The sequence below is a fragment of the Serinus canaria genome, chromosome 3, assembly GCF_022539315.1.
Source record: "Serinus canaria isolate serCan28SL12 chromosome 3, serCan2020, whole genome shotgun sequence".
Classification (NCBI taxonomy): Eukaryota; Metazoa; Chordata; class Aves; order Passeriformes; family Fringillidae; genus Serinus; species Serinus canaria.
This window is the reverse complement of record NC_066316.1, coordinates 108,351,205-108,376,618: the sequence shown is the minus strand read 5'-3', so window position 1 is coordinate 108,376,618 and position 25,414 is coordinate 108,351,205. Positions and strand designations below refer to the sequence as shown.

Genomic DNA, 25,414 nt, shown 5'->3' with positions numbered 1-25,414 from the left:
GTGTGTGTTTGGAGGTGGGTGAATGGAGCAGATTCTGATGTGTAAAATACTACCATGATTAGAGCTTCAAAAGAAACTCACTTTTATTTCAAGCCCTTGTTCTACAAGTTTTTCCTTCTCTGTGTCTTTAGAAAGCTCAGCCATGTTCTCTTCATCTGTGTTCATACAGCTCACTGGAGTTTTGATCCAAATTGTGGCCTTCTGTGGTCTGGAGCAGTATAAATTATTCTGGAGTAATGCAAGAGTATAAATAGTAAGCTGGAGTGTCATTCTGTATGTGGATCCTGGCCTTTCCAAAGTATTACCTTGGAATCAAAGATGTGGGAGGTCCCTCAGCCAAACCCACACTGAATTTTTGAAAAGCTGGAGTAAATATTTTATAAGCCATATATATCCAAAATAAAATATTTCTTATATTGCCAATCTAAATAGTACAGAATTGCTGGTTTAACTCTTAGAGTGAACAAATATATATCCCACAAATGTCAAATACCATACAGCTAAAACATGTTACAATTGGTACATTTTGTGTGTGAGGTTTTTCCACTTAGCATCTAATTTTACTTGTATCATGTTAGTAGGAAAAGTGGAGAATGAAATAAAAAGGACTTTTATGGCAGCTTTTCCAAAGCAGCTTTATTTGTTCAGAAGCTGTGTGCAAAAGCCCTGATCTTTTAATTAAAAAGAGCAGTTCCAGCAGTGAGTGTTTTTTTGAAGATCTCTTGGTGTCACTGTGGTGCAAAATGAATGTAGAATTTGACCTGGAGTGATCTGGCTGTTGATTTGTATTATTTTATATTTTAAAAAGTAGAGATGCTCTAATTTTGTTGTTTAGGATTTTTTGTGGTGTTTTTTTAGCTTCTGAAGTTCAGATTTGCACATTACCTGTGGGTCAACTTGACTTGCTTGCAGAAATGCTCTGTGAGTGGGAAAATCCAATCCTTGAGCAGAGGGAAAAAATAACTAACCCATGAAGTAGCCCCTCATTCATGCAGTAGGTCATTGGGATAGAGAACAATATTCCTTTCTAGTCTAGAGGAGAAGCAATTGGGGCCAACAAAATCTAAGACTTAATCCATGTTGCCTAACCATAGATGCTTAGAAGTAATTATTATAATGTAATTATTTCTTCAATAGTCAGTGAAAGCAAAGGATGATCCATTCAGTTGCAGTGTGGGACAGCTGTTGGGCCAGATGATTTCAGAGCAAATGACTTGCCCAGGTGGGGAAATGAGAGCTTGCAATTCAACCCTGGTCACTGTATCCCAGAATAATGCCTGGTGACTGGAAAAGCTCTTCTCTCAAAAGCAGCAGTGGGAGTTAATGTTGGTGGAATTCCTGAAGCTTCTCTTAAAATGATGATGTGCCTAGATTTCAGCTTGACAGGACCTTGGTTGCACCTTGACAGGCTTAAACAATTTCTTTTTAGTATTCTTGTAATTGCACTTCACAGTTTCACTGCCTCCCAAGAAAAAAACTCTAGATTGAATGTATAGACTGTGTTTCTGTAACTTTTCCCAACATTCAGACTTTTGTAAGTAGAGTTCTTTACTAAAAAACTAATGACTAATTGCACTTCACTAGAACACCCTCTCAGGGGTCAGAGAGCTTAACTCCTCGAGGAGGACTGACTCCCAAACCTGCACTTGGCACAACTCCAGGGAGAACACCCCTGCGGGATAAACTGAACATCAACCCAGAAGAGGGAATGGCAGATTACAGTGACCCATCCTATGCAAAACAAATGGTAAGTAGTACTTAAGAAGTGGAAATCTTTGCTCTATCAATTTTCAGGTCTTTAGTTCTCATCTGCTGAAAATAATTTTATAATAAATGTTACTTCTTCCACCTGTCTACAGGTGGGTCCTTATCACATAATAAAATACAGTCTTTATTTAAAAGAACAGAAGTCTTGCCACTTAGAATGGCTTTCAGGGTGTTCAGTAAACACACTAAAACTTTTTTGGAGAAGACATAGTTAAGTTTCCATCCTATTTCTATCTTTGAAGCTGAGCAGGAAATGCATCTTGAGCAAAGATTAATGTTTTTTGCAATCCTACACAATCCTCAAATTCCTCATCATCTTGACTTCCTGATTTACCTCCACGACCTTTTAATCAGTCTGCCGTGTTGACAAGACTGAGCTAAAGGAGTTTAATTTTTGCCATTAGGAGCACTGGGGTTTGAGATGTTCAGAAATCTGAGTCCCATCCAGACTCGTTCATTACCTTTGGCAACAGATGTTTCCATTCTTGGAGATTCAGCCAGATGGGCCCTGCCAATTAGACATGGTGTAAAAGGGCATATAATAGGTAGCACCTTGGGAACTCCTTTTATGTGGCTGATTCTGCAGCCTCGACTGTGGCTTTGAATATCTCCCACTTGAGCTATCAGCAGTTTTTGGCCTAGCTAAGATATCCACTCCAAGTGTTTGCCATGTTCTCACAAAAATAACTCCTCAAGTTCAAAATTCCAGAACTCTTCTTAGCTTGAAGGAGAAGGTTTATTTGATGTAGTTATACTTTAGTTCTCTCTTAACCTTTTTGTAGTAAAAGGACTTTTTACTGCTGGAAGGGAAACTGAGGCTTCAAATCCCTGGTGGACTCCCCTGGTTTCCAGATCTGGTGCTGGCTGGCTTTGCAGCAGGCTGAAGTGGCCAGGGAATAATGAGTGTGTTGTTCCTGTCTGTTAATGCAGATGAGGGGAGTCTGATTGTGTTCCATTCAGGGTATGAATCCAGAAGCATCACATCTCCCTGCTCTTCCCACAGGAGAGGGAGTCTCGGGAGCACCTGCGCCTGGGGCTCATGGCCCTCCCTGCTCCAAAAAATGACTTTGAGATTGTTCTGCCTGAAAATGCAGAAAAGGAACTTGAAGAACATGAAGTAGATGAAACCTTTGTAGAAGATGCTGCTGATATAGAAGCCCGCAAGCAGGTCAGTGTGTGAGATGTGGAAGGTGCTTTTTCTGTAAAATAAAATGTGTTTCTTATATGTATTTCACACCTGTTCCAGCTTCTTCTACAGGATAGCAAAGTAAAATTTACCTGTTTTCTTTGCTGCTGTCAGAGTATACACACACAGAGGCCAAATCAGTTTTCTCTCTAAATAATTTTCTTAATTTCTTAATGTTATGTATCACATCGTTTTCTGCTATGAAGTCCCTAAGAGTACCTGTGTCCTACCTGCTGTGTTTGTCCCCCAGAAGATAAAAATTTAATTAAAAGCTTTTTTTCTACAGTGGCACTTGCTTGATTTTAAGCACATAAGAACTGTGCTTTTTTTCAGTTTCAGGTTATTCTCTCAAGGTTAAAAGTTGCTGTTTATGAAAGGTTAGACAGGTGTATACAAACTCAGGCAGGCTGGTAGCACACAGATAAAAATCTGCCATGCAGGGAATTGGCACCCTTGGCCACCACCAGAGGATTACCAGGCAGCCAAGTTGTGAATGGGTCCCTGTTGTTTTGTTTTGTTTTAGAATCAAGGAAGGCTGGATAAAGTACAAGCCTAAATTCTGCCAGTTAAATGGCTGTACTGGCCAGAACCAGAGACACTTTAAATCTTTCTAAAAACAGTTCCTTTTCTATTTTTTGCTTAGCTTAAATTTTGTGTTGCAAATCTCTTTCATTATATACCTTATATAAATATACTTTTTTTATAAAAATAAATGGGATTTTTGAATCCAGAGAACGTTTTAACAATGGCTGTGCTTGACAAGTGAGAAAAATATTTTAAAAAAATCCTATGCTTTGATGTTTAAATTGGATAAGCATTTCCCAGAATTTGATTCCCCGTGTGTTTGGGAAGGAACATGTTTTATACATGTTTTTGTATGTCTTGTGCATACATACCCTAGTAAAAAGTCTGAATAAATACAAGTAATGTACGTATGTAGATTAGAGGAAGGAATCTGCGTTGTACCGTCATACAAGAGAAGAGCATCCTGCCTTCAAGTGAAGATATGACATGCTGGGATTAGAACATGGAGGATGTTGGTCATTGCTCCTGAAGTTCCTGACAACACTGCCTTTTCATGTTATGTATTACTTGAAAGTGTATTGTAAAGAGAACTCTCATGTTTTTCCACTTTAACAAGTATTGTTTTTAATGAAATATGTACTTTAAGTCATTGAAGATGAGAAACAGAGTCATGGCTGCTAATTTAAGAGTCTTTCTTTTCCCGGTGGATTTAATGTCTGAAGAATTAGAGCAGCTGTCACATGCAGAGAAATGTGTAAAGAACAAAATCTTGCTGCAGTTGAGATTAAAGGAGAATTTGATGCCTGGAAATGACTTTTGAAGATCTCTTTTCTGTTGGGAGTTAATCTGCTGTGCTCTTCCCATTCACTTTAGAGACAGCAAATTACGTTGTCATCACATTATTTAGCTCTGGCTTAGTAACATGAAGTCTGTATACTGGAAGGAATCTTTGCTGCAATAATCAATTAGTTTTTATATCACATACATTCCTAAGCAGCATCTGACTGTGTTACAATGGCTGGAGTAACACTTGGCTTGTTTGTTTAGGCTCTCCGAGAAGCAGAGCGTGCCAAGGAGCTGAAGAGAATGCACAAAGCTGTGCAGAAGAATCTACCACGGCCCTCAGAAGTAAGTGGAAACAAAATTCACTGTTAGGGAACAAAAATTAAAAATAAAGACTTTAACCATTATAGGAGGAAATACAGTCAAAGGAAATCATGAGAGAGTGAAATCTTTGACTATGCTGTTTTTCAGGAAACTTCCCCAGCAGAATTGTCATGTGGTATTTTGTCTGCACAGATGTTGAGATTGCTGCATGTGTCACAAGGGTTTTGGCACCTCCACTGCAGGGTTTAGCTGATACATAAAATTCATACTTGAGTGGAGATACATGAATTTAATACTATATTTTGTGTATATTATATTTACCAACTTTTTTTATTCCTGGACAGGTTAATGAAACAATTCTGAGACCCTTAAATGTGGAACCACCCCTAACAGACTTGCAGAAAAGTGAAGAACTCATAAAGAAAGAGATGATTACCATGCTTCACTTTGATCTTTTACATCATCCATTTGGAGAACAGTTTACTGGTAAGAAAGGTAAAGGCCCAGGATTTGGAAGCAACAATGCTGAGCACATGGCTTACTTGGAACAAAATCCTTATGAGAAGTTCTCCAAAGAGGATCTCAAGAAGGTGAGAATTGTGTGGCCTGAGGAGACCGAAAGTCTCCTTAGGGCATAGTTCTCTAATATTGGGGGAAAAAGCCTGCACAGAATTCAGTTGGGAGGTCTCCAGAGGGTTGTATGACAGGCTGTAATCATAATCAGGTTTGATCATTAACCCAGCACTGCCAAGCATTAAGTAAGGATTAGTTTATAAGTAAGGATGACTTAAGTGCACATTCTGCTTTCTGTGAGCTGATGTTAATCTGGGCTTTCAGCAGAATGATGAGGCTGCTGTATTTGCCCATAGACATTGTCGCTGAGATACAAATTTGAATGTGTTGTGGTTGCTTATCATTTTAAATAAGGCTAAGAGGAATAATACCCCAGTTAACCCCCAGAACAGTTACCAAATTCTTCTTTGCCATTTCTGTAAATTGCTGTTAAATCATTGAGGCATTAGCCAGGTGTGATACCCACCTTCTGCTGCCCCTGAATTTTATTAATCCAGAATTACAAAGCATTTTCTTGAAAACAGTGCAGACTGAATAGAACAATGGTAGTCAGCTTGTACCTTGGAGCAGCAAATCAAGTTGCTTAATTATGCTTGTCAAGCTCAATCCAGGCAAGCTGTGCTGGTGCAGAGCCTGCTGGGCTGTGGCAGCTGATCTTGCAGCCATACCTGGTCCAGAAGTGCTGAACAGGCAGATTGGGCCCTGGCTGGCTGCAGTGAGTGGGCGGCCTGGGCACTGTGTCCTATTTTGCATTGTAATCCCAAATTAAACAGCAGCTCTGGACCATGGTTCCAGTTCAGGGTGTTCATTTACTTAAGCAGCTACAGATGTTGCCTTTTGCTGCCAAGTGACAGATAGGCAATTCTGTGGTTTAGCTCTTTCAAAAAGCTTCACCTGTGAAGCTGTGCCAATAACCTTTGACCAAATGCCTACAGGAATAAAAATGAGTGAAAAGAGCAAAATCACGTGCCACCAAGTTGTCTGTCTCTTTAGACTTGTCCTCTAACAATACCTGTTGTATCTCTGCACCTAAACCCCTTATTCCTTTAAGGTGACTCTAAAGATACACAAGCAGATTTTAAATCCCTGTCCTTGACCATATCTGACCAATAAAAGTAGAGCCTGAAAGGAGAAACACTGAACAGTGTGTACTTCCAATTTGCTGTGAAATGAAAAATTGTACTTCAAGATCTCTTACCAGGAGATGTAAAAATGGAAAATACAGTTAGATCATGAATTTCACTGCCCTGCCAGTGTCAGATTGTTCCCTGAGGAATGTTCTCCAAGTGCTTTCTCTGGTTGTTTGAAGTGCAGCAAGAATCGGGTTTGCTATCACTTCCCTTAGAGACTATTACACGGTCCAGTAGTTTTTGTCTGGAAACTTTTCTTCAAAGTCCCTGGAAGTTTCGTCTCCTAACTGATGGGCAGAGGGTTTTTTCATCCCTGCTCCTGCTTGCTCTGTAACATTCAGCACAATATTCCCTCTTGTCTAAAATCCAGTTCAAACCAGAAAATTTTCCTATCTCTGTGATCTCACCTGGGGCTTGTTTATTTTGCTTTACTTCATTTGTTTTTAGAACATCTTCATCCTAAAACCCTTTCCTAAAATACTCCTTTCTTTTCCTGATGTGCAGGTCTGTTTTGGGAAAGATTAGCAGTGGTGCTGGGCGGGGTGTGCTAAGCTCCTGGAGCTGGGGAACCCTTCTGGTGCCACAAGTAAATACCCTCAAGTAGTTCTTCACAGTGTACTGATCTTGGCTAATTGAAATTTATAACGTTAAGCTTTGTCAGGTGTGGTTGCGTTACTCCTATTTTATCTGTCTTGACCATCAAGAACAAGTAATTAATTTTCTTTTCCCCTGTCTGTGGAATCATCTAATCTGGTGATACCTGAATTTCTACCTGGTCAGTGTGCAGTTACAAAACATAACGTCTGCTTGCAGTAAGATACCTACTGCTGATAGGGAAATTTGTGCTGCACCTGTAAATGCTGTTGAAAGAGAGGACATGGACATGTTCTTATAACCAATGAAGTCTAGACTGGCAAAGATGCTTTAGTTTTTTAGTTATTAATAAAATCAGAAGGACCCAGGTGCCTGTGTAGTTTTGTGGGCCAGGCTCTTTGTCAGAAATATTAAGAGTTGTAAGATCAACAAGAATCTTTTCAGTTCATTGTAAACTTTGAAAGCTAAACTGGAAGCAGCAGAGTGCTTATATCTCAGTTCTTCAGCCACAGAACATGTTAGTTACAGTCAGAGTTGTGTTTAGTTACAGTCAGAGTTGTGTTTCCTGCAGCACAGCTTACGCAGCTCACCCGGGAATGTTTAGACTTGACTTTCTAGGTTGTGTAGAGAAAGGCAAGCAAAAGGAAATGAAAAGTGATTTTTGTTTCATAGGACAGCGGCTTCTGTCTGTACAGTTCTCCCTCCCCTCAAGGTCCCTGCTTTTATCTCTGTTCTTGTGCAGCAAGATGAAGTATCTCACTGTGCCACAGCTTTCATTAGCCACGCCAGAGTGATGTCAGGTTTGGCCAAATTATATAAAATGAGGGATAGTTGTGCTGTGAGGAGCCTTCTAGCCTGGGTTTCATTTGTAATCCACAGCATCTGTATTTGATTTCATAGTTAGCTTAACCTGATGGTGAGCTTTGAGTATGAAAAGAAAAGCTGCCCCCATGAATTGCACACTGAAGGTTTGAAAAGAGGAGAAATTTCCTTTTATCCTGTGTATTGTAACTGCAACTTCTCTCATCCTTTCCAACAGGCACAGGATCTACTGGCACAAGAGATGGAGGTGGTAAAGCAAGGAATGGGGCATGGAGAACTGTCAAGTGAAGCTTATAACCAGGTGTGGGAAGAATGTTACAGCCAAGTGTTGTACCTCCCTGGACAGAGCCGCTACACAAGGGCTAACTTGGCCAGCAAAAAGGACAGGATAGAGTCACTTGAAAAGAGACTTGAGGTCAGTGTCACTTTTTTCTGTCTTTTGCACCTCCTTTTTTTTTGAGTTTCCTTGTGTTTTTTTGGTTTTTTTCCTTTGTAGGAGTTCAGTCAGGTCTTTTGAAGGGATTAATTTGAAAAGGTTGCTTGAGAAATTTTCCTAGGAAGTTTATAGATGTTCTTGAGGTGCTTAAATCACCTTCTCTCATCTTCCTCCTCACAATATCCCCACACAGAGTATTCCCACTCAAAGTTTCTCTCTGCACTGTTAGCTATAGCACAGCTCATCCACTCCATTCTCTACTGGAGAGAAGGTCAGGTTCTACTGTACGTTAATTAACATGTGGATTTTTTGATGTTTGCTTAATCTCTGCTGTGAGTGGATCAGATCTTTCTCAGTTTGCACTTGATTGTGGCCAGGATGAGGAGAAACCTCAGAGAAAGATGCTTAAAAAAAGCTTCTCTGTGCCAAAGTTCCTCTCATGTTCTCTTTCCAACTTAATTTTGGTTTCTGACTGACTATTACATACATGAAGATTAGATAGTCTTGAATTCTTTCCAGACTGGCATCTTTTTCCAGTTCCAGAGATTCCCTCCAAAAAAGAGAGCAATGGATGTTTGTGATTCCATTTCACTTATCTTTGTCAGACCCTTTGACACTGATTTCCCTTGCCCACTCCTCTCCATACAAAAAAACAAAATACTCCATACAAAAAACCAAAAATAGACAGCGTTCATAACAAGTAAGCTGGTCTGAAACAGTTTCTTCCCACAGAACATGTTTGTTCTGACTTGCAGTAAGTCATAAATGTTTTCTAAAATACTGCTTTAGCCTAAAATTTTCTTTAAATCAAGCAGGAATCAGATTATTTTTTTCCTATGGTAAAAGGAAACTCTGCAAAAAAAGTTTTTCTGTTTTGAATATCAACATAGCTACTGTAGCTAGAAGCAAACCTCCCCAAACAGCTGCTACCCCAGAAATAATTAAAGAGGCCAGAAAGGCTGAATTTTTACTTGATTCATACACATGAAATACAACGTGAGTGTGTGTTTTGTGAAGACTGTCAGTCAAGGGCGTTGTCCAGGTGCAGCTCCCGTAGTTGTTAGCCCAGCTCCGGGCCAGGAGCAGTTCACCTGTGTGTAGCCCGGTAGTAGCGGTTTAGCATGAGCTCCAGAGCCCCTGTCGTGCTGCTGCTCACCCAGCAGAGAGCACCATTGCCCTGCCCAGCGCTGCCTGACAGACTCTCACATGTTCTGCCTTCCCAAACCCGTGTGGGAGCTCAGCTGCAGCCTGGCCCTGCATGGCAGCAGGGCCTGGTGGGCAGCACGCCAGAAGTCAGAGGGCTGCACCTAATTTGTGTACAAATCCTTTTGAAATTTAAATATCTTAGGTCCAAAACGACGTTAGAAGGGCATTATTAAAGTTGCAAAGTCAAACAGTCCAAGTTAGGGAATGCACGAACAGCCTTAATTTGCCTGTGCATATGCTTTTTGAGACAGTCTTTAATTTCATGATTGCAGCCTAGTTTTTCCACAGACTCATTTACTGCACAGGGTGGATGGTACTTGCTTAATGAGTAGCTCTTGAATATTTTGTTTTCTCTTAATTGTTTGGTGTGTGGCCCTGTGCCTTTATCCTGTGCACTGTTTCTGCAGTCTAAATTGGTTACTTCTGTGTGGGCTTTCTTGTGCTGTTGATTTCTGTCCTTCTCTTCCCAATATTTGAATGAGTATTTGGTGGTGGAATGCGTATTAAGGATACTGAAGCAAAGTAAGGTCAAGTTTATAATTTATCAAGCTCATGTATGTTTGTTCTAAATGGTCTTTGCTCTGCAGTCACAAGACAGTCACCCAGGAAGGAAAATACAAATCAGAGGTCTTACCAAAAAAAAAAGAAAAAAAAAAGAAAAGGTTTTTTTTCTGCCAACATTGCATGGGACTCTGTGAAAGACACTTAACAAAATCCTGTTAGCTGTGTCCCATCAAGCTAAGAAAACTGATCCTGCCTCTCTGCTCAGCCCTGCTGAGACACATCTGGGGTGCTGTGTCCAGTTCTGGGCTCCTCAGGACAAGAGAGACATGGAGCTGCTGAAGTGGGTCCAGTGCTGGGTGGCAAAGATGATGGAGGGACTGGAGCATCTCCCTGAGGAGGAAAGGCTGAGGGAGCTGGGGCTGTTCAGCCTGGAGAGGAGACACAGCTGAGAGGGGCCCTCATCCCTGGGTGTCCCTGTGAGCAGGGAGGGCTCAGAGCAGGGCCCAGGCTCTGCTCCAGGGCCCAGCAATGGCACCAGAGGAACAGACAGGGACTGATCCCAGCAAGTTCCACCTGGACAGGACGCAGAACTTCTTCCCTGTGCAGTGATCAAGCACTGAACAGATTGACCAGGGAGGCTGTGGAGTCTCCCTCACTGGAGATATTCCAGAACTGCCTGGACATAATCCTGTGCCATGTGCTCTGGAATGGCCCTGTTTGAGCAGGGAGGAGGGACCAGATGAGCCACTGTGATCCCTTCCAGCTTGACCCCTTCTGTGTCTGTTATCAGTCACTGCAGTCTGGCTAATGTAGCTACACCCCCTGGGAGCTCAGAGTGCTGCTGGATGAGACTCATGGCTTGGTGCAATTCCACACACAATCCTGCTCTCCCATTTTCCTGTGTTCCAAAATACCACCCCAGTGGGGCTGGCAGAGCCCTGTGCCTGCAGGTGCAGTGAGCACTGTGATCCCTCTCACAACTCACTGTTGTTGAGTGCAGGTGGACTCTGTGCAAAGTTAAATTTGACCTGAAAATCTCTCCCAAGTGTGTGCAAAATGCAGTTTAGTGCAGCTCTGTGGCTTGACCCCAGAAGGCCCTTCCTAAAAGGAAGATATACAGGTTTTTTAAGCATAGTTCACCTGCTGAATTGTTTCTTAAACAATAAATAAAAAGCATAGCAGTTTAATGAACAAATGAATATGCAATAAAAAAGCACAGATTTTTTTCTTCGTACCCCATTCTCAGCAATGACAAAACCCACCTTCATTTTAATGTTTTTCCAATTAAAATTGTCTGAAAGCAATATCAGTTGAAATAGATATTTTAATGGAAGGTATCAGACAAGCTTAATGAAAAGCAGGGATATTAGGTCAGCTTTTGGTACCCCAAGACACTTGCTTGTACTCTTAGCTGTCTTTGTGAGAAGAGTAGAAACTGTAAAACAAAGTTTACCAGCAGCAGCAACTGATGTTGGTCAGTTTTGGGGGTTGCTTCTTCCCATTTATGGTGCACTAAGATTTCTAGAGGGAAAAAACCACAAAACTGTAGTGATATTTGGCACAGCTGCACATGGGGAAGTCAGTGTCTAATACTTCCATATGGGGCTGCTGACACCCTGCAGATCCTGTGCAAAAAAACCAAACTGTTTCTGGGTCTGTCTTTGTCACTTAGAGATTCCTGGCTGGATTGATGGTGTGGACACAAACTCATCTTCCTCTAATTGTCCTGTTCTCACTGCCTGAGTGGTTTAGTCGTGGCAGCCTATGTTGACATGACATTTATCTTTCTCAAATGGATGCTGATATCACAAACAGATTTGTGCTGTTATTGATGAACTTGAGGAGGCAAAGTGGAGCCGTTGTGGAGAGCTTCTGTTTGGCTGGGTATCCTGTCCAGGCATCATCAGTAATGCACAGCTCATCAGTAGTTCTGATGTTGGAGTGTACTGCTGTGTATTAGTAATACTTTTCATTGCTTTGTTTTGTGGGGTTTTTATTCCTTGAATGTGTTACTTAATGTGGGTTAAGAGTGTTAGAGGATTAGTATCTGAATTTTCTTGCATTACAGATGGGGAGTTTCAGGTCTTTGCAGGTGAATCCCTGTGACCTCAGGGTGGCTGTGGTACACCTTAGATTTGTGGAATTTTCTGATCTGTCCAGTAGCTTTAGAAATCCAGAGTATTTTTCCAAGGCTAGGCTACACTGCAGAGCATATGATTTCAGAAACTGAACTTTTCTGATGCTTGCAGTTGTGTTGAGTAACTGCTTTAGTTCTCTGCAATACCTTAGCTCCCTTCTCTTCCAAACAATACATTTATAAAGAAAAGCATTCCTACTAACATATGTTAAACTGGGATCATTTTAAGATGAAATGAGATAGTAAAGGCATCTATTTAACAAGCTAGTTGCTTCCCTTTTTAATTCACAACATAGAAACTTCCTGCCATCTTTGCTTTTCCTTTGAAGACCTTTAATAAAGTTGACTTGCAGAATACAAATACTTTAATTAAAATTGTGGTAGTTAACATTATCATTTCAGTTGATTACTAAATTATAAATGCAATTGGAAGCTTGCAGGAGAAAAGGTTCAAGATACACTGTATATGCAAAATCTAGTAAATTAGCTAGTCTTTGCAGTATCCAAGATAGATCAAGGTGATGATTTATCAAAGTGTTGATGTTCGCTTTTAATTGCAGCCCAAGTCCTCTGAATTAATTTAGATTAAAAACAACTTGCTTAGATGGAGTTTTGTAGGATACATGGTACACTCTGCTGCAGGGTGTATCACTTTAGTTTATTTATCTTTTAATTTCTCTCTAGTTTATGTGCTAAAGTTTGCAGTTTCTTTTGCATTTTCAGGTGTGCTGGTACTCAGAAAGCGCCCATAGAAAATAAGAGATTTTATAGGACTAGAAACAGAGAAATTACTCACAAAACTAAAATATGGTGAAAATCCTGAGTAACATTGCTTTCATGCTTACATGTTTTATTTTGGCCTAATGTCTTGCATTTGTGGAATACACTTCTTTTAATAAGGTCTGTTGAGAATGTAGTTGGCACCAAAGGATCACAGCAGAGAGGCGTCAGGGGTCTTCACTGTCAGATTGTTCACAATCTGGAAACTTAGTGTGCTTTGAAATAAAGGTCAGCATTGACAAAGCTCTCATTGCAAAGGCCTTTGCATACCCTCACTGTCCAGACCTGAGTGCTGCAGGATCACCATGGAGCTTCTGCTGTATTGAGAGGGAGCCAGGCTCTTTGGCAGCTCCTCTATTGCCTGAGCTTTCACAACTTTGTCAGCCTCTGGAAGAGGCCAGTGCAGGCACTCTGGTTGTGCAGGAGTGGTGTTTGAAGGTAATTACACTGTGCTGGCTGCCCTGTGACCTCACCAGACGCTGCAGTGACCCATATTTGCTTGTGGTTTATCAAAGCTCTTGGCCTCTGGTGGGTGTTACTGTCTGTGATCTTAATGCAAGGTTTTTCTTCCCCAATGAGTGGTAAAGAGCTTCCAAAAAAGTTTAAAAGTAAAAATAAATTATTTGTTTTCATCATCATTTGTTTTTCATCATAAACTATGCTCTTCTAGACATGTTTCTGCTGTGATAGAGATAGGATCCTCGAATCATTAAATTTGGAAAAGACCTCTAAGATCACCATGTCCAGCCATCAGCCTTATACCACCATCTTGTTCACCTCTAAACCATGTCCTCAACCATGTCATATCCACATATTTTTTGAACAGGGATGGTGACTTCCCATTCCCCTGTTCATCTCGTTACAATGCTTGTCAACCCTTTCCATAACTAAATTTTTTTTCCCAATATCCAGTGTAAATCACCCTTTGATGCAATTTGAAGCCATTTCCTCTCATTCTGTCATTTGTTACCTGGGAGAAGAGACTGACACCCACCTCAGTACAACCTCCTTTCTTTGTAGGGAGCGTATATGCGTATCACTGGTCTTAGAAGCAGTTCTCAAATAAAAATCTTCAAAGTGAACTTTATTGCCATGGCTGTAGATTAGCAATGATTACTGACTTGCACAGTAACTTTCCTAGATTATTCTAGTTCCAGTTCGATGCTGTGAGCCCCTATAGGAACACTTGCTTTTCATATACCCTGTATTTTTTTCACTCAGCAGTCACACTGACTCATGGTGTTTGAAGACAAGCCATTATAATTTCTGGAACAATACTTCAGGGGGAGCATGCTCTTGGGTCATTAGATTTGGCTGTGAGTAGACAGAACAGTGTTCTGCAGATATCAGTAAGGCATAATGGTACATGATCTACATGACAAAGTACAATACAGGAGTTTATCTGGGGCTCCCCTATTAAACTGGGAAAAGTCAGCTTTATATTGCTATGCAAGCTCTGAACATCTGGTCTAGTTTCAGTTGGGAAGTTGTAGTTGCTTACCAGCAATGCCTTAAATTGAGGAGTTTTTAAAGTGAATCTTTCCATAAAAAAGTTAGTGTGATTAGAATGAATTTCTTCTTTTTAATGTCTTATCAGCTACAAGCTCAGTCCATTTTTGACTGCTCTCATCCTGATCAGCACCTTTACTTCATGATCCTCTTACTCCCTCTCATACATTAAGTGGAGCACCTTACTGGACATGAGGTGTTCAGGGCCAGGTTGGGCTTGGAGCAGCCTGGTCTAGTGGAAGATGTTCCTGCCCGTGGCTGGAGGGTTGGAATGATTTGATCTTTCAGGTCCCTTCCAACCCAACCCATTCTCTGATTCTGTGATCTTATGTGCCACAGCAGAAATGTGAAATTGTGTCAAGCCCATGGAGTGGTTTTGGTTGATTGGCTGAGCTAAGGTTGTTTAATAGATTGAGGCCTTACTGTTCTGCATACTGGACATGCAGTTTTGGTTTGATGCTAACTCCAAGCCTCAGTTTTCAGCAGAGTTGACTTATATTTTCCTAACTTGGGGCTAACTCAGGCAGGGTTTTACAGAGAGTTTTGCATGGTCAAATTCTAGATAGATGTAACAGTGTTTCAAGCCAAAAAGGGAGAATTCTGCCCAAGAGCTTGGAACTGAAAGAGCATTTTGAAGTAGAGAAATTAATTACATATTTTTAAAACATGCTGTTGTTGAGTACACCATAAGCTTGTAAAGGCAGATGACCCCAGCATGGCCAGAGGATTCTGTAGTGTGGGGGTCCTTGTTGTTCCTGCAGTGGTTGGAAATGCCTGGCCTGGAACACAAGCTGCTGTTGAGCTGAGCGCTCTCGCCCCAGATGCTGCAGCTGAGCCAGCACGAGCCAAGCTCACAAGCCTGCCATTCCAGTTAAGTCAATCCATCTCCTGCCAGCAGAACTGAATTTGGGAGGGCCACGTGTGGGTCTGAGGTGAGGAAGGAAGTTACAGTAACATTTAGAGTAGTCCTATGTATGTTCCAGGAGTGCTCTGCTCAGCCGGCGTAGCTGAAGCTGGCAGAGGATTTTTCTGCACAAGCGAGGCAGCTTTGTGATGATGTTGATTCTCCAAGGTCATGGAACAGGTTGGTTTACTTTGACTGTGCCTCTGCTCTGAACATGCAGCAGTTTTTCTTCCATGTTTGTTTAATCCATCCAGTGTGATTAAGAAGATCAATTAAAAGACAAGAGAGCCTAATGCTGTTCAGGGATTACCAAAATCTCCACATTAAAGGGAAGGAAAACAAACCAGTCAGTACAGCGAAGAAACCCTTGGAACTGAGGAGGGGTGTCCTCAGTAGACCTGGTGAGATGAGAATTCTGAAAATGCAGTTTTTAAGGCAATTGAGCTCTTCCTTCCTCAGGGTCAGTTTTTCTTAAATCTTTCCCAGTGGATGTTTGTTCAGAGAAGGAGTCCTTCTCTGTCCTTCGTTGTCCTTAGTTAAACCTTACAACTAACATCTAAAGTTTCCTTCCCAAATTTAAGTCCCTTTCTCAGTAGCAGTAAGAACAGATGAATTTTTCACAATTAACTTTGGGATATTTAAAGCAGGGTGTTGTGTCTTTTTTTTCTCTTTTTTTGTTAGGCAGAGCAGAGGAAAAACAAATCAAACAAACCCTGGTTTTCCAGTCAGTCTCCCTTTTCTAGATCATGTTTTATAAACCTCTGGTTATGTCTGTTGCTCTTTTGGCTCTTTTGTCTGCTGTTTGTTTTGTTTTTTTTTCCTTGGTTCTCTAGTGCATTACTGAAAACTGAACACCACTTTACGAGTCATGAGGGAAGCTTTTACATCGGAGATTTGGGATGGGATGAGGCTCTCACACTTGCCTTAACATCATATATCATCTTACCCCGTGTCTGTACATGCTGTTCTCATTTTGCTGTTGCTGGTATAAAAGTCAGCAGAACCAAAGCTGGCCAAGGAACAGTACAAAATAAATAAGTGGAGAAATCTTTCAAATGTCTTTACTCTTTCTGTTAGGTTCAGGGGGAAATGGTTGTCAGATTTTACTCAAATCTATTTCTCTGCATTAAGCAAATAATGTAGACTACTGTTTAAACACACCTCTTCATAACTGCTTGGAATTTTTAGCTTGGTATCTGAGCCTTAAAATTTTATGAAGCTTGAACTGAAATTATATGCAGTTGTTGGCACTAATGCAGCAGTCAGCAATTTTTAATAAATAGTATTTGTTACAAAAGCTGAGACCTCCTTTTGACCTTCTCATAGTAGGTCCTAAAATTTTGTAGTTGGGAGGGAGGGGAAAAGGTGGTGAGTGTTCACATTTCTCCTTAAGCAGAGAAGGAAGAAAGGTCTGTTATTTCTGGTTTTAGAAATTTGGGAGGCTTTTTTCTTTTCTTTTTCCTGTTTTTTGTCTTTTCACAGTAGTGAGGCCTATGATAATCCAAGATGGGACAAGGACTGGAGTAGAAAAGCTATACAGGAACATATAACCTAAGGAGCTCTGATAGTTAAGAGTCCAGTATCCAGAACAACTCCAAAATATTAAGTCCAATTCTCTGAAAATTTCAAGAGTGCTTAAATAATCGGGGTCTGACAATGTAATAAGTATCAGACTTGAACTGGCCTTGTTAGAAGCTTTAAATTTAAAAATGCCTTATTATAGCTAACACATTAAGATAGTACACACTTGGGGTGTGATTAATCTACCTGGTCTTGGGTAACAGTGTCTAAACAGACAGTTTGTGCTCCCATCACCATCAGTGAAGAGCCCTTCATTGAGGTGTTTAATCTTGTCCCAAGGCCCTGGATCAGATAAGCCATGTCCTGGAGTTGCCAGTTTCTCTCCTGATGACAGAAAGATCTCCTGTGACAAAATCAGGTGTTGATGTCAAAAGCCAAGCAAAGTGAATCCCAGCTGGAGTGTAGAAGTGTGAGACCAAGCAGTACTGCCGCTGCTGCTGGTGGTACTTGGAACATGGGGATAATTTAGGGCTTGTGACCACAGTGCCCTGATCCAGTCTCTTTTCTGTATGCTGGGGTAGTGCTGATAACTGTATTCATGCCCTTAGGTACTCAGTGTTTACCATTTTATGAGAAAATCAGGTTGTTGAGAGATCATGGAATCACAGAATAGTTTGGCTTGAAGGGATCTTCAAGGTCAGCTCATTCCAACCTCCTGCCATGGGCAGGGACACCTTCCACCAGCCCAGGTTGCCCAGAGCAAATTTTGTATCCATCCAGCTGGCCTTGGACACTTCCAGGGATGGGGCAGCCACATCTCTGGGCATCCTGTGCCAGGGCCTCACCACCCTCACAGTAAAGAATGAGATCTTCACTCAGGATGACAGAAGAGTGGAACTTCTCTAAACGGTCTTTTTTAGTCTTCTCTGAAGAGTGACATTGTGATGGGAGTTTCATGTCATACCAGCCATACTCAGCATTGTCTGTAATGCTGGGAGCAACATGGACGGTTGATCTTTGTTACATTAGGCCTCTGTTACAAACAAAATTCTGTTTGCCTGTGCATCCATCTATTCCATGATCTCTAAATGTCACTGGTGCTCAGCACACATTTTTCATCCAAGAAACATTAATTGGAAAATAGTTCATTGACCGCACAGCTGTATTTGTTGTTGCAGTAATAGCATATTATTTACCAATGAAGACATTTAAAGCTTTCATACTTTTCCATCAGAGAGTATCCTCACAAATCCCTAATCTATTTATTTAATTTTCTCTAGATTTATATAAATATTGAAAAAGAGGCGCCTTTCTGTATGCTTAAAGCACCTTGGGCATAGCTTGAGTCTGCATTGCCAGCGGAGTTTGAAAAGCGTAGCAGTCTGCATGGCTCTCCCCAGGAGCAAACTAGACAGCTCAGAAAGTCAAATTTCTCTTTCACTCACCCATTAACAGTTTGCTCCCTTGACCATTCACTTTGTTTATCTATGCACCACTAACTAAAACTGTTCTAAATGAGTGAATAAATTGTTAAGGAGTCGGAGGGCACATTACAGAAACCTGCAGCTGTGTAACAGAGGGTACTTCAGTACAGTTGGAGGGCTGGAAGGCTGATGAAATGCACTTTGCAGTAGCTTGGTGATGGCTGACTGTAGTTATCGCTGTGAAGGGCAGATCCCTCTTCAGTAGTTCCTCCCCAAAGGAGTTCTGTTTTATTTGTAATAAATGATATATTGAGTAATTGTAGCAATGAAAAGATGCTCCATTTTTGTTGATTATTGGTAATTTCTTTGTATGTGAGAACATTCACTAGCAAAGCTTTGGTTTTTAAAGAAACAAGGCAAGGATTGGTGACTCAGACACTGTGGTTCTGAATTAGTCTTTTATATTTTAATACTTGAGAAGCTTTCATATCATATTTCATGTTCTGCACAAATATATCGTTAAGTGTGGCAAAAGTCAAAATATGATAAGTTCAATTTTTTCTTGAGCTTGTCATTCTTCACACGGTCCTTTCTAAAAAAAATGATTTTGTTTTGTTGGGGTATGTTTATAAGGAAGTGGTATTAAAAAAGCCTCAACAAGGAACCTTATGTCCCTGTTCAGAGATGTGAGCTGTTGGACTTCTCCACAGTTGTGCTCAGTGGTGGAGGCCTGTGTTCTGTCTTGGTTTCGTAGGAGCATAGAATGGCCTGGGCTGGAAGAGACTGTAAAGTTCATGTCATTTCATCACCTGCCATGGCAGGGACACCTTCCACTATCCCAGGTCTCTCCAAGCCCTGTCCAGCCTAAACTTGAACACTTTCTGGGATCCAGGGGCAGCCACAGTTTCTCTGGGCAACCTGTGCCAGGGCCTCCCCACTCTCACAGGGAACAATTTCTTCCAAATATTTAATGTGATTTAATCTTCATCTTTAGGCCACTTGTGATTAGGATTCAGTGTTAAAGATTTCTTTGATGCCTTTAAAAATTCTGATGGCTATTTCATTCTTTTAGTGCTCATTTAATTTTACCCCAGGTAGAAAAATACACTAAGACTTCTATTACCTTTGGTATTTTCTATGTTTTATACAACATTTATAACAAATTAACACAAATATGTTCAGTTATTGATGTTGTGTCCGAGGTGACAGATTTTTGTAATTTGTGTCACTTGTCTGTTTATGGATTTTGTCCGGATTACAAATTTAGAGATGTATTATGTCTATTATAAAGATTTTAATTCTGAAGTCTAGATTGTTGTAAAATGTGAAGTATGGTTTTTTTAATAGAAATCAGAGAACTTGTTCAACTCAACACCATTCCACAGATACATTTTTAGTTTTTTTTCCCCTCTTGACTTTTGAATTCTGGGTAACTAAAACAACTCTTGGCTTCCTTCTGGCAGATCAACAGAGGCCACATGACCACTGAAGCCAAGAGGGCTGCCAAGATGGAGAAGAAGCTGAAGATCCTTCTTGGTGGTTACCAGTCTCGAGCAATGGGGCTCATCAAGCAGCTGAACGATCTGTGGGATCAGATCGAGCAGGCCCACCTGGAGCTGCGCACCTTTGAGGAGCTGAAGAAACACGAGGATGCTGCCATCCCTCGGAGACTGGAGGTGAGATTCCAAAATCCAGTACCTGAGGTCACACACAGGCACCTCGTGGAAAAGATGTTTTTACAAGGCACGAGCTCTGGCCTGTCAGAGTGCTGGGGGGGTCAGACGGTCAGGATGGATGGAGACGAGAGATCTCTGAAGCCAGCTGGTGGAACTTGTGATTTATTGCAAAGGGCCTGGGTGCAGGGCCCTGCTGGGAGCTGCCAGCCACATCTCAGAGCAGGCCTGAGGGAAGTAAAGAGAGGGGTAAAGAGGATGAGAGAGAGAGGATGAGAGGATAAGAGGGTAAGAGAGCAAGGTTCCAGTTACAATACAACAAGTCTTCTTCTGTGTTGAATATCCTAATTTTCACTGGCCAATCTAGTACAAGATACAAATCCTATAGCATTTACATACAGCCTATAAGAATCATTACATTACCATACTGTGTTACCTTTTAAACCCTAAAAACTACTCTTTGGACCCCTTCTGCCAAGCTAGTAGGGTCTGCTCTGAGCCTTGGACATGTCTGCAAGCAGAGGCTATTGTTTCATCAAAAGGGGATTACCTTCACCTGGCCATACCATTGTTTTCCAGTTGTTCAGTAACTAAGGCTTGGTGTCTCAAAGCTTGCTTTCATTTCCATCTCACTTATAGTTTCTATATTCTCAAAATCTTTTGCCAGACAATCATATTTATAAGGCTTTCCTGTTTCATCTTCCCCTTTACAGCCTGAGTTGGTATCAAGTTTTTAATATTCTCTTAAAATCATATTTTTGGCTGTTACCAGATTCATCTGGTTTTTACTTCAATATCAAAGATTCTGTGATACACATATTAGAGGCTGTGACCAATCTGGCAGTGTGTTCTTTAACTTTGGGGTTTTTTTATTTCCGTGTGTGGTTTATTTTATAAGTCTTCTGCAATGCATATCAGTACAAGTTCCATCTCTCCCTAGATTTGGTTTGTTGCAGTTTTAATTACTCTTAGAGCTTCGCGTAAATGTAAAACTTGTCTAAAATCTCCTTCTTCTAAAATCTCCTTCTCCTCCTTCTTTAGTCTGGGATATACCAGACTAAATGCTGGTATATACCTGAAATCACTGTATTGGAGACACTTCTCTTCGTTTAAGGATCTCCAGGATATTCTTCTTTTATTCAGCTAATGAGACAACCCTTAATCAAGGCTCAGTCCTAGGTTTGAACCAACACCAGCCTTTCTTTCCAAGGAATAAGTGTTCACCTGAGCACAATTTTTATTGTAATGTAGTTTTCCTCCAGAACAGAGGCTTCCATTGAGGCTTAGATAGTCTCAACCATTTCCTAAAAAAAGATAAAATGCATCAGTTCTTAAAACCAATTTTGTGAAGATGATTTAGAAATGCTGATAGATGTGTCTTCAAACTCAGAAGTGATTAATTGATTTACTGAAAGATAACTGTTAAAACATATTAAATCACTTGATAGCTGCTAATAGCACCTGTTTTTAGTAAATTGCAAGGTTCCAAATTGAAATCTCTCCTTTTGAAGCATTTGATCTTAGCTGCTGTCAAAAGTAGGGTGAGCTACCTGACATTTGAAATAAGATAGCTGTGATTCTTGATACTTTACATCCACTGCTCTGTTTTACATTTATATTTAAAGTAAGTAATTTCAGCAATGTTCTGTCTTAATTCTGAACTCTTCCTCTGGAGTAACTAAAATACAGCCTTTGGTAATGATCTTCATGGGTGTGACTGGTGGGAAACTGACTGACTGGTTGTTTAATGATGTTTTCCTTTCAGTGTCTGAAGGAAGATGTGCAGCGACAGCAGGAGAGAGAAAAGGAGCTCCAGCAGAGATTTGCTGACTTCATGTTGGATAAAGAGACTTTTCAAGCAAAGTATTAAAGCACAAAATTCCATCTGTCACTGATGTAACATTTCTAAAGTGTGCAGATACTTCTCCAGCAGCATTTGCCAGCAGTTGCAGAAATCAAATGTAGTCTGCTGTTTCCATCTTCTCAAGTTTTGTTCCTTCAATGGACTATTCCAAATACTCTAGGTATGAATAGCTCTGGCCAGTGTTAAAAATGGGATTGAAATGTCCAGAATTCTATTGAAAGAAAAGAAAAATCACTCTGGTATGATTTCAGCCATGTCTTTATTTGCTAGGGTTATCACGTTACTCCTAGTGTTTTACCAGTCTTAAGACCTGTAAGATACATGCAGAATAATGTCTTTTGAATAAATCTGGAATGTTAAAAAGCAACGAAGTAATAATGTCTGTCTTTTAACTAAAATTGAATCTTCACCTGTCCCACCCTTCCTTTGTTTTTCTGGTCTTCCTTTCCCCCTGCTGCTGCCTTTATTTTCCATGACTGATTTGTAATAGGAATTACCCGTGCAGGATAGTTGATATCCAGATAATAAATACCATGTTCCCAGCTCTTCTCTGTGCCTGTGAATAAACACTCCCAGCTTTCTCTAGGTGCTCTAATGGTCATACTGGCACAGTCTCCCCATCCTGCACCCATGCAGGGAAAGGTTTTATAAAGACATCCAGCATGGCCTAATGCCACCATAGATTTCAGCAGGAAATGTACTGTTAAATTTTCTAAGTATTAATTTTTATAAATAATCTGCTGTTTTGTTGCCCATGGTATGGGGTAAGAAAGAAGCTCTGTGTTTTCTCCTCCTTTCACCACATCCTAACAGGATTTAAGTGTCTCATTGCTTTGTCTTGAAGGGTAAGGATAAAATTAGGGAAAGGTGGGAATGTGCTTACACTTTGGGTTTTTGAGCTATAGCTCGTGAAAAGGCACAGGGTAAAAGGCAAAACTGTTGTTAACAGCACAAAATTCAGCAGTTAAATACATCCAGTAACATGCATCATGCATTTTGCTTGGATATATTTGAAATTTAGATGGGGATTTTGCTGCCTGGAATTTTACCAGATTGCAGTGTCACTTTGTTCAGGCCTTGGAAATGTTACTGGGGAACACTGTCAGGGTTGTGCCTGTGTAGCTCTGTCAATGCCATCCATGGAGATTAATGATTATCAGACCTTTTAAAATGTAGTCTGGGTGAGTCCTGCTGTCACTGGCAGGAGTAGGGACACAGCCAGCCTTGGAATATCTTTCCCTTTACTCACCAAGACATCATTCTTCTGAAGTATTAATGCAATTGTAGACTACATTCTTCTAGAAATGTGCTAAATATTTAACTAAGCCAGAACACATCTGGAATGAAGTATTAAGCATCAATCTTGTAGCATATGGGGTATTTTAGCTTGGATGGTTATACCCAAAAGGAAAAATCATGGCATATCATGTCAGTTCTTGTGGTTGTGTGGTAGCTGGAGATATTAACAGAGAAACCCTTGTAGGCTTACCAATACCACAACTACAATTGTTTCTTTTCTTTTTAGGGCTGCAGCAGAGCCTCTTTGATGTGCCCTGTATTTTTGACAGCTTTGGAGCTAGACAGGTATTCAAACTCTGCCTTAAATTGTTTAAATGAAAAATTCAGAAGGACTGATCAGTCACAAAACACTTTTCTTTCTTGAAATGTATGCAGTTAACCAGTCATTAACTGCAGCAGGCATGAGGTGGTTCTGTTTGAGAAGTACCTGCAGGAGGTTTGCACAGTTTCTACAGCACAGTTTGTTCACACAACACTTAAGGAAGTTCACAGTTTTCCCTGTCATTAGTCAGAGTTTTTGTCCTGCAGTTTCTGTCTCAGTAATGAAAGAAAACTAATAAAGTCTCTTTCCTTACTTAGAGCTTGGCTGTGCCAAGCTCTAAGTGTGCTCTGCTGCTGTGCTCTGCTTTAGCTTTTTAACTGCCCTCAACTGCCTGCTCTAGGGCAGCCAGTCATAGATCTGCTGAAATTACCCCAAAACCTTCTCACAGGGTGCTCTGTGCATTTGTTGGTTCCAGAAAGGTGTGAATGGAGCAGCAGAGCCTGGATAAAACATCCTGAGATCATTCAGGTGCAGGATCTTAAACTGGAGTGCTCGGAAAGTCTGTCCAAGCAAATTCAGATGCTGGTAGATGTCAGTGCTTCCAGCTGCAGGTGATGATGGAGCTCGGGCTTGCCAGATCTATTTCTTGGGTTTTAGCCCAGTTTATGTCCTGAACAGCACTCCCTGAATCTCTTTCTAAATGGCTCTGTAGCTAAATGCAGATGTTTGTTGGACACAAGAGTGACCAGCACACCTTGAGAACAAATTTTTATTTTAAAATTCTGAAGCCGGCCACTGATTTGATCTTTCTTCCCAAGAACAATAAGTATAACCATAAACAATGCAAACTTAGGAACATTTCACTACAGTGAGGAAGCTCTAACCTGTGTGACAGAGGTGGGATGGGGGCTGTGCTGTGTGTGTTAACAATTATTTTGAGAATTATTTAACATTCTCCCTGAGAAATTCCTCCATTTCCATTCAGCATGCCAAAATATATCTGCAAGCCTTTAAATAATTTCAGCTGATGATTTTCCTCCCTTCCTGGAATCAGACTTGGCATTTATGTATTGGATCAATCCCATAGCTGGAGCCTGCTTCAAAGTCTGTGGAGTTGATAAGGCTGTCATTTACTTCAATTGACTTGGATTCCGGTACCTGGGAAAGCCAAGGGGACTAAATTATAACAGCTGGGTGTCTCATCCATACCCGACAGATAACAGAGATCCTGAGCTCGGGGTAAGGGGGAGACTCCTCGGAGGCAAAGGAGCTTCCCTGTGAGAAATCCAACAGAGCTGAAGCCAGCACTTCCAAACCTGGCAAATCTCCAGAAAAAAAAGCACTGTGTAACACTGCAATTAGTCACGGCAGCCAGCAGTGGCCAAGACACACCAGAGCTCTCTGGCTGCCTTAGAAAGACACTTCCAGTGCCAACAGGAGCATCTTGTCTTTGCCTGTTGCTGCTTGTTTGCCTTTTGCATCCCTGTTTGCTGAGACAAGCATTGGGTCAGCACATTTGGGTTAAAATATGTTAATCCAGCTTGATTGTCCAGTCCCCTGTACACGGCAGATGTGAGTTGGGCCACATTTCCAGGCAGGAAGTTCAAGTGAAGGTGGAAGTGGGGCAGAATTGTGTCCAAAGAGGGGCAGTGGAGCTGGGGAGGGGTCTGGGGCACAAGGGAGCAGCTGAGGGAGATGGGAAAGGGGCTCAGGTGGAGAAAAGGAGGCTCAGAGGGGAGTTTCTGGCTCTCCACAACTCCCTGGCAGGAGGAGGCAGCCAGGTGGTGGTCAGGCTCTTCTCCCTGGTAACCAGTGACAGGGCAAGAGGAAATAGCCTCAATTACACCAAGAAGGGCTAACTTGGATGTTGAAAAAAATTTCTTCATTGAAAGGGTGATCAGACATTAGAATGGGCTGCACAGGGAAGTAGAGCAGTGACCACCCCTGGAAGTGTTCAGAAGCCATGTAGATGTGGTGCTTAGAGACCTGGTTTAGCGTTGGGCTTGGCAGTGCTGGGTTAATGTTTGTGCTTGATGATCTTAGAGGTCTTTTCTGACCTTAATGATTCTGTGATTGCTTCTGTCAGAGGATGTCCCACTTCATTGTCTGCCTAAAGTGAGTGTGAAACATGGGCTGCATGCTCCGTGCTCCGGGGCCAGTAGCTGACATGAGGTAACTACCCACAATTAGG

At 41.2% G+C, this 25,414-nt stretch overlaps 1 protein-coding gene across 1 annotated transcript in view; it reads left to right on the top strand.

The window, feature by feature from the left end:
* Positions 1 to 23,541, top strand: part of CDC5L (cell division cycle 5 like) — a 33,179-nt gene extending 9,638 nt beyond the window's left edge. The window contains exons 10-16 of the mRNA XM_009095977.4: positions 1,585 to 1,747; positions 2,771 to 2,935; positions 4,526 to 4,606; positions 4,930 to 5,175; positions 7,922 to 8,119; positions 19,589 to 19,801; positions 21,564 to 23,541. Coding sequence (XP_009094225.1) covers positions 1,585 to 1,747; positions 2,771 to 2,935; positions 4,526 to 4,606; positions 4,930 to 5,175; positions 7,922 to 8,119; positions 19,589 to 19,801; positions 21,564 to 21,668 — 1,171 coding nt within the window. The 3' untranslated portion in view covers positions 21,669 to 23,541. The remainder of the gene's footprint in view (positions 1 to 1,584; positions 1,748 to 2,770; positions 2,936 to 4,525; positions 4,607 to 4,929; positions 5,176 to 7,921; positions 8,120 to 19,588; positions 19,802 to 21,563) is intronic.
* The last annotated feature ends 1,873 nt before the right edge of the window (positions 23,542 to 25,414 follow it).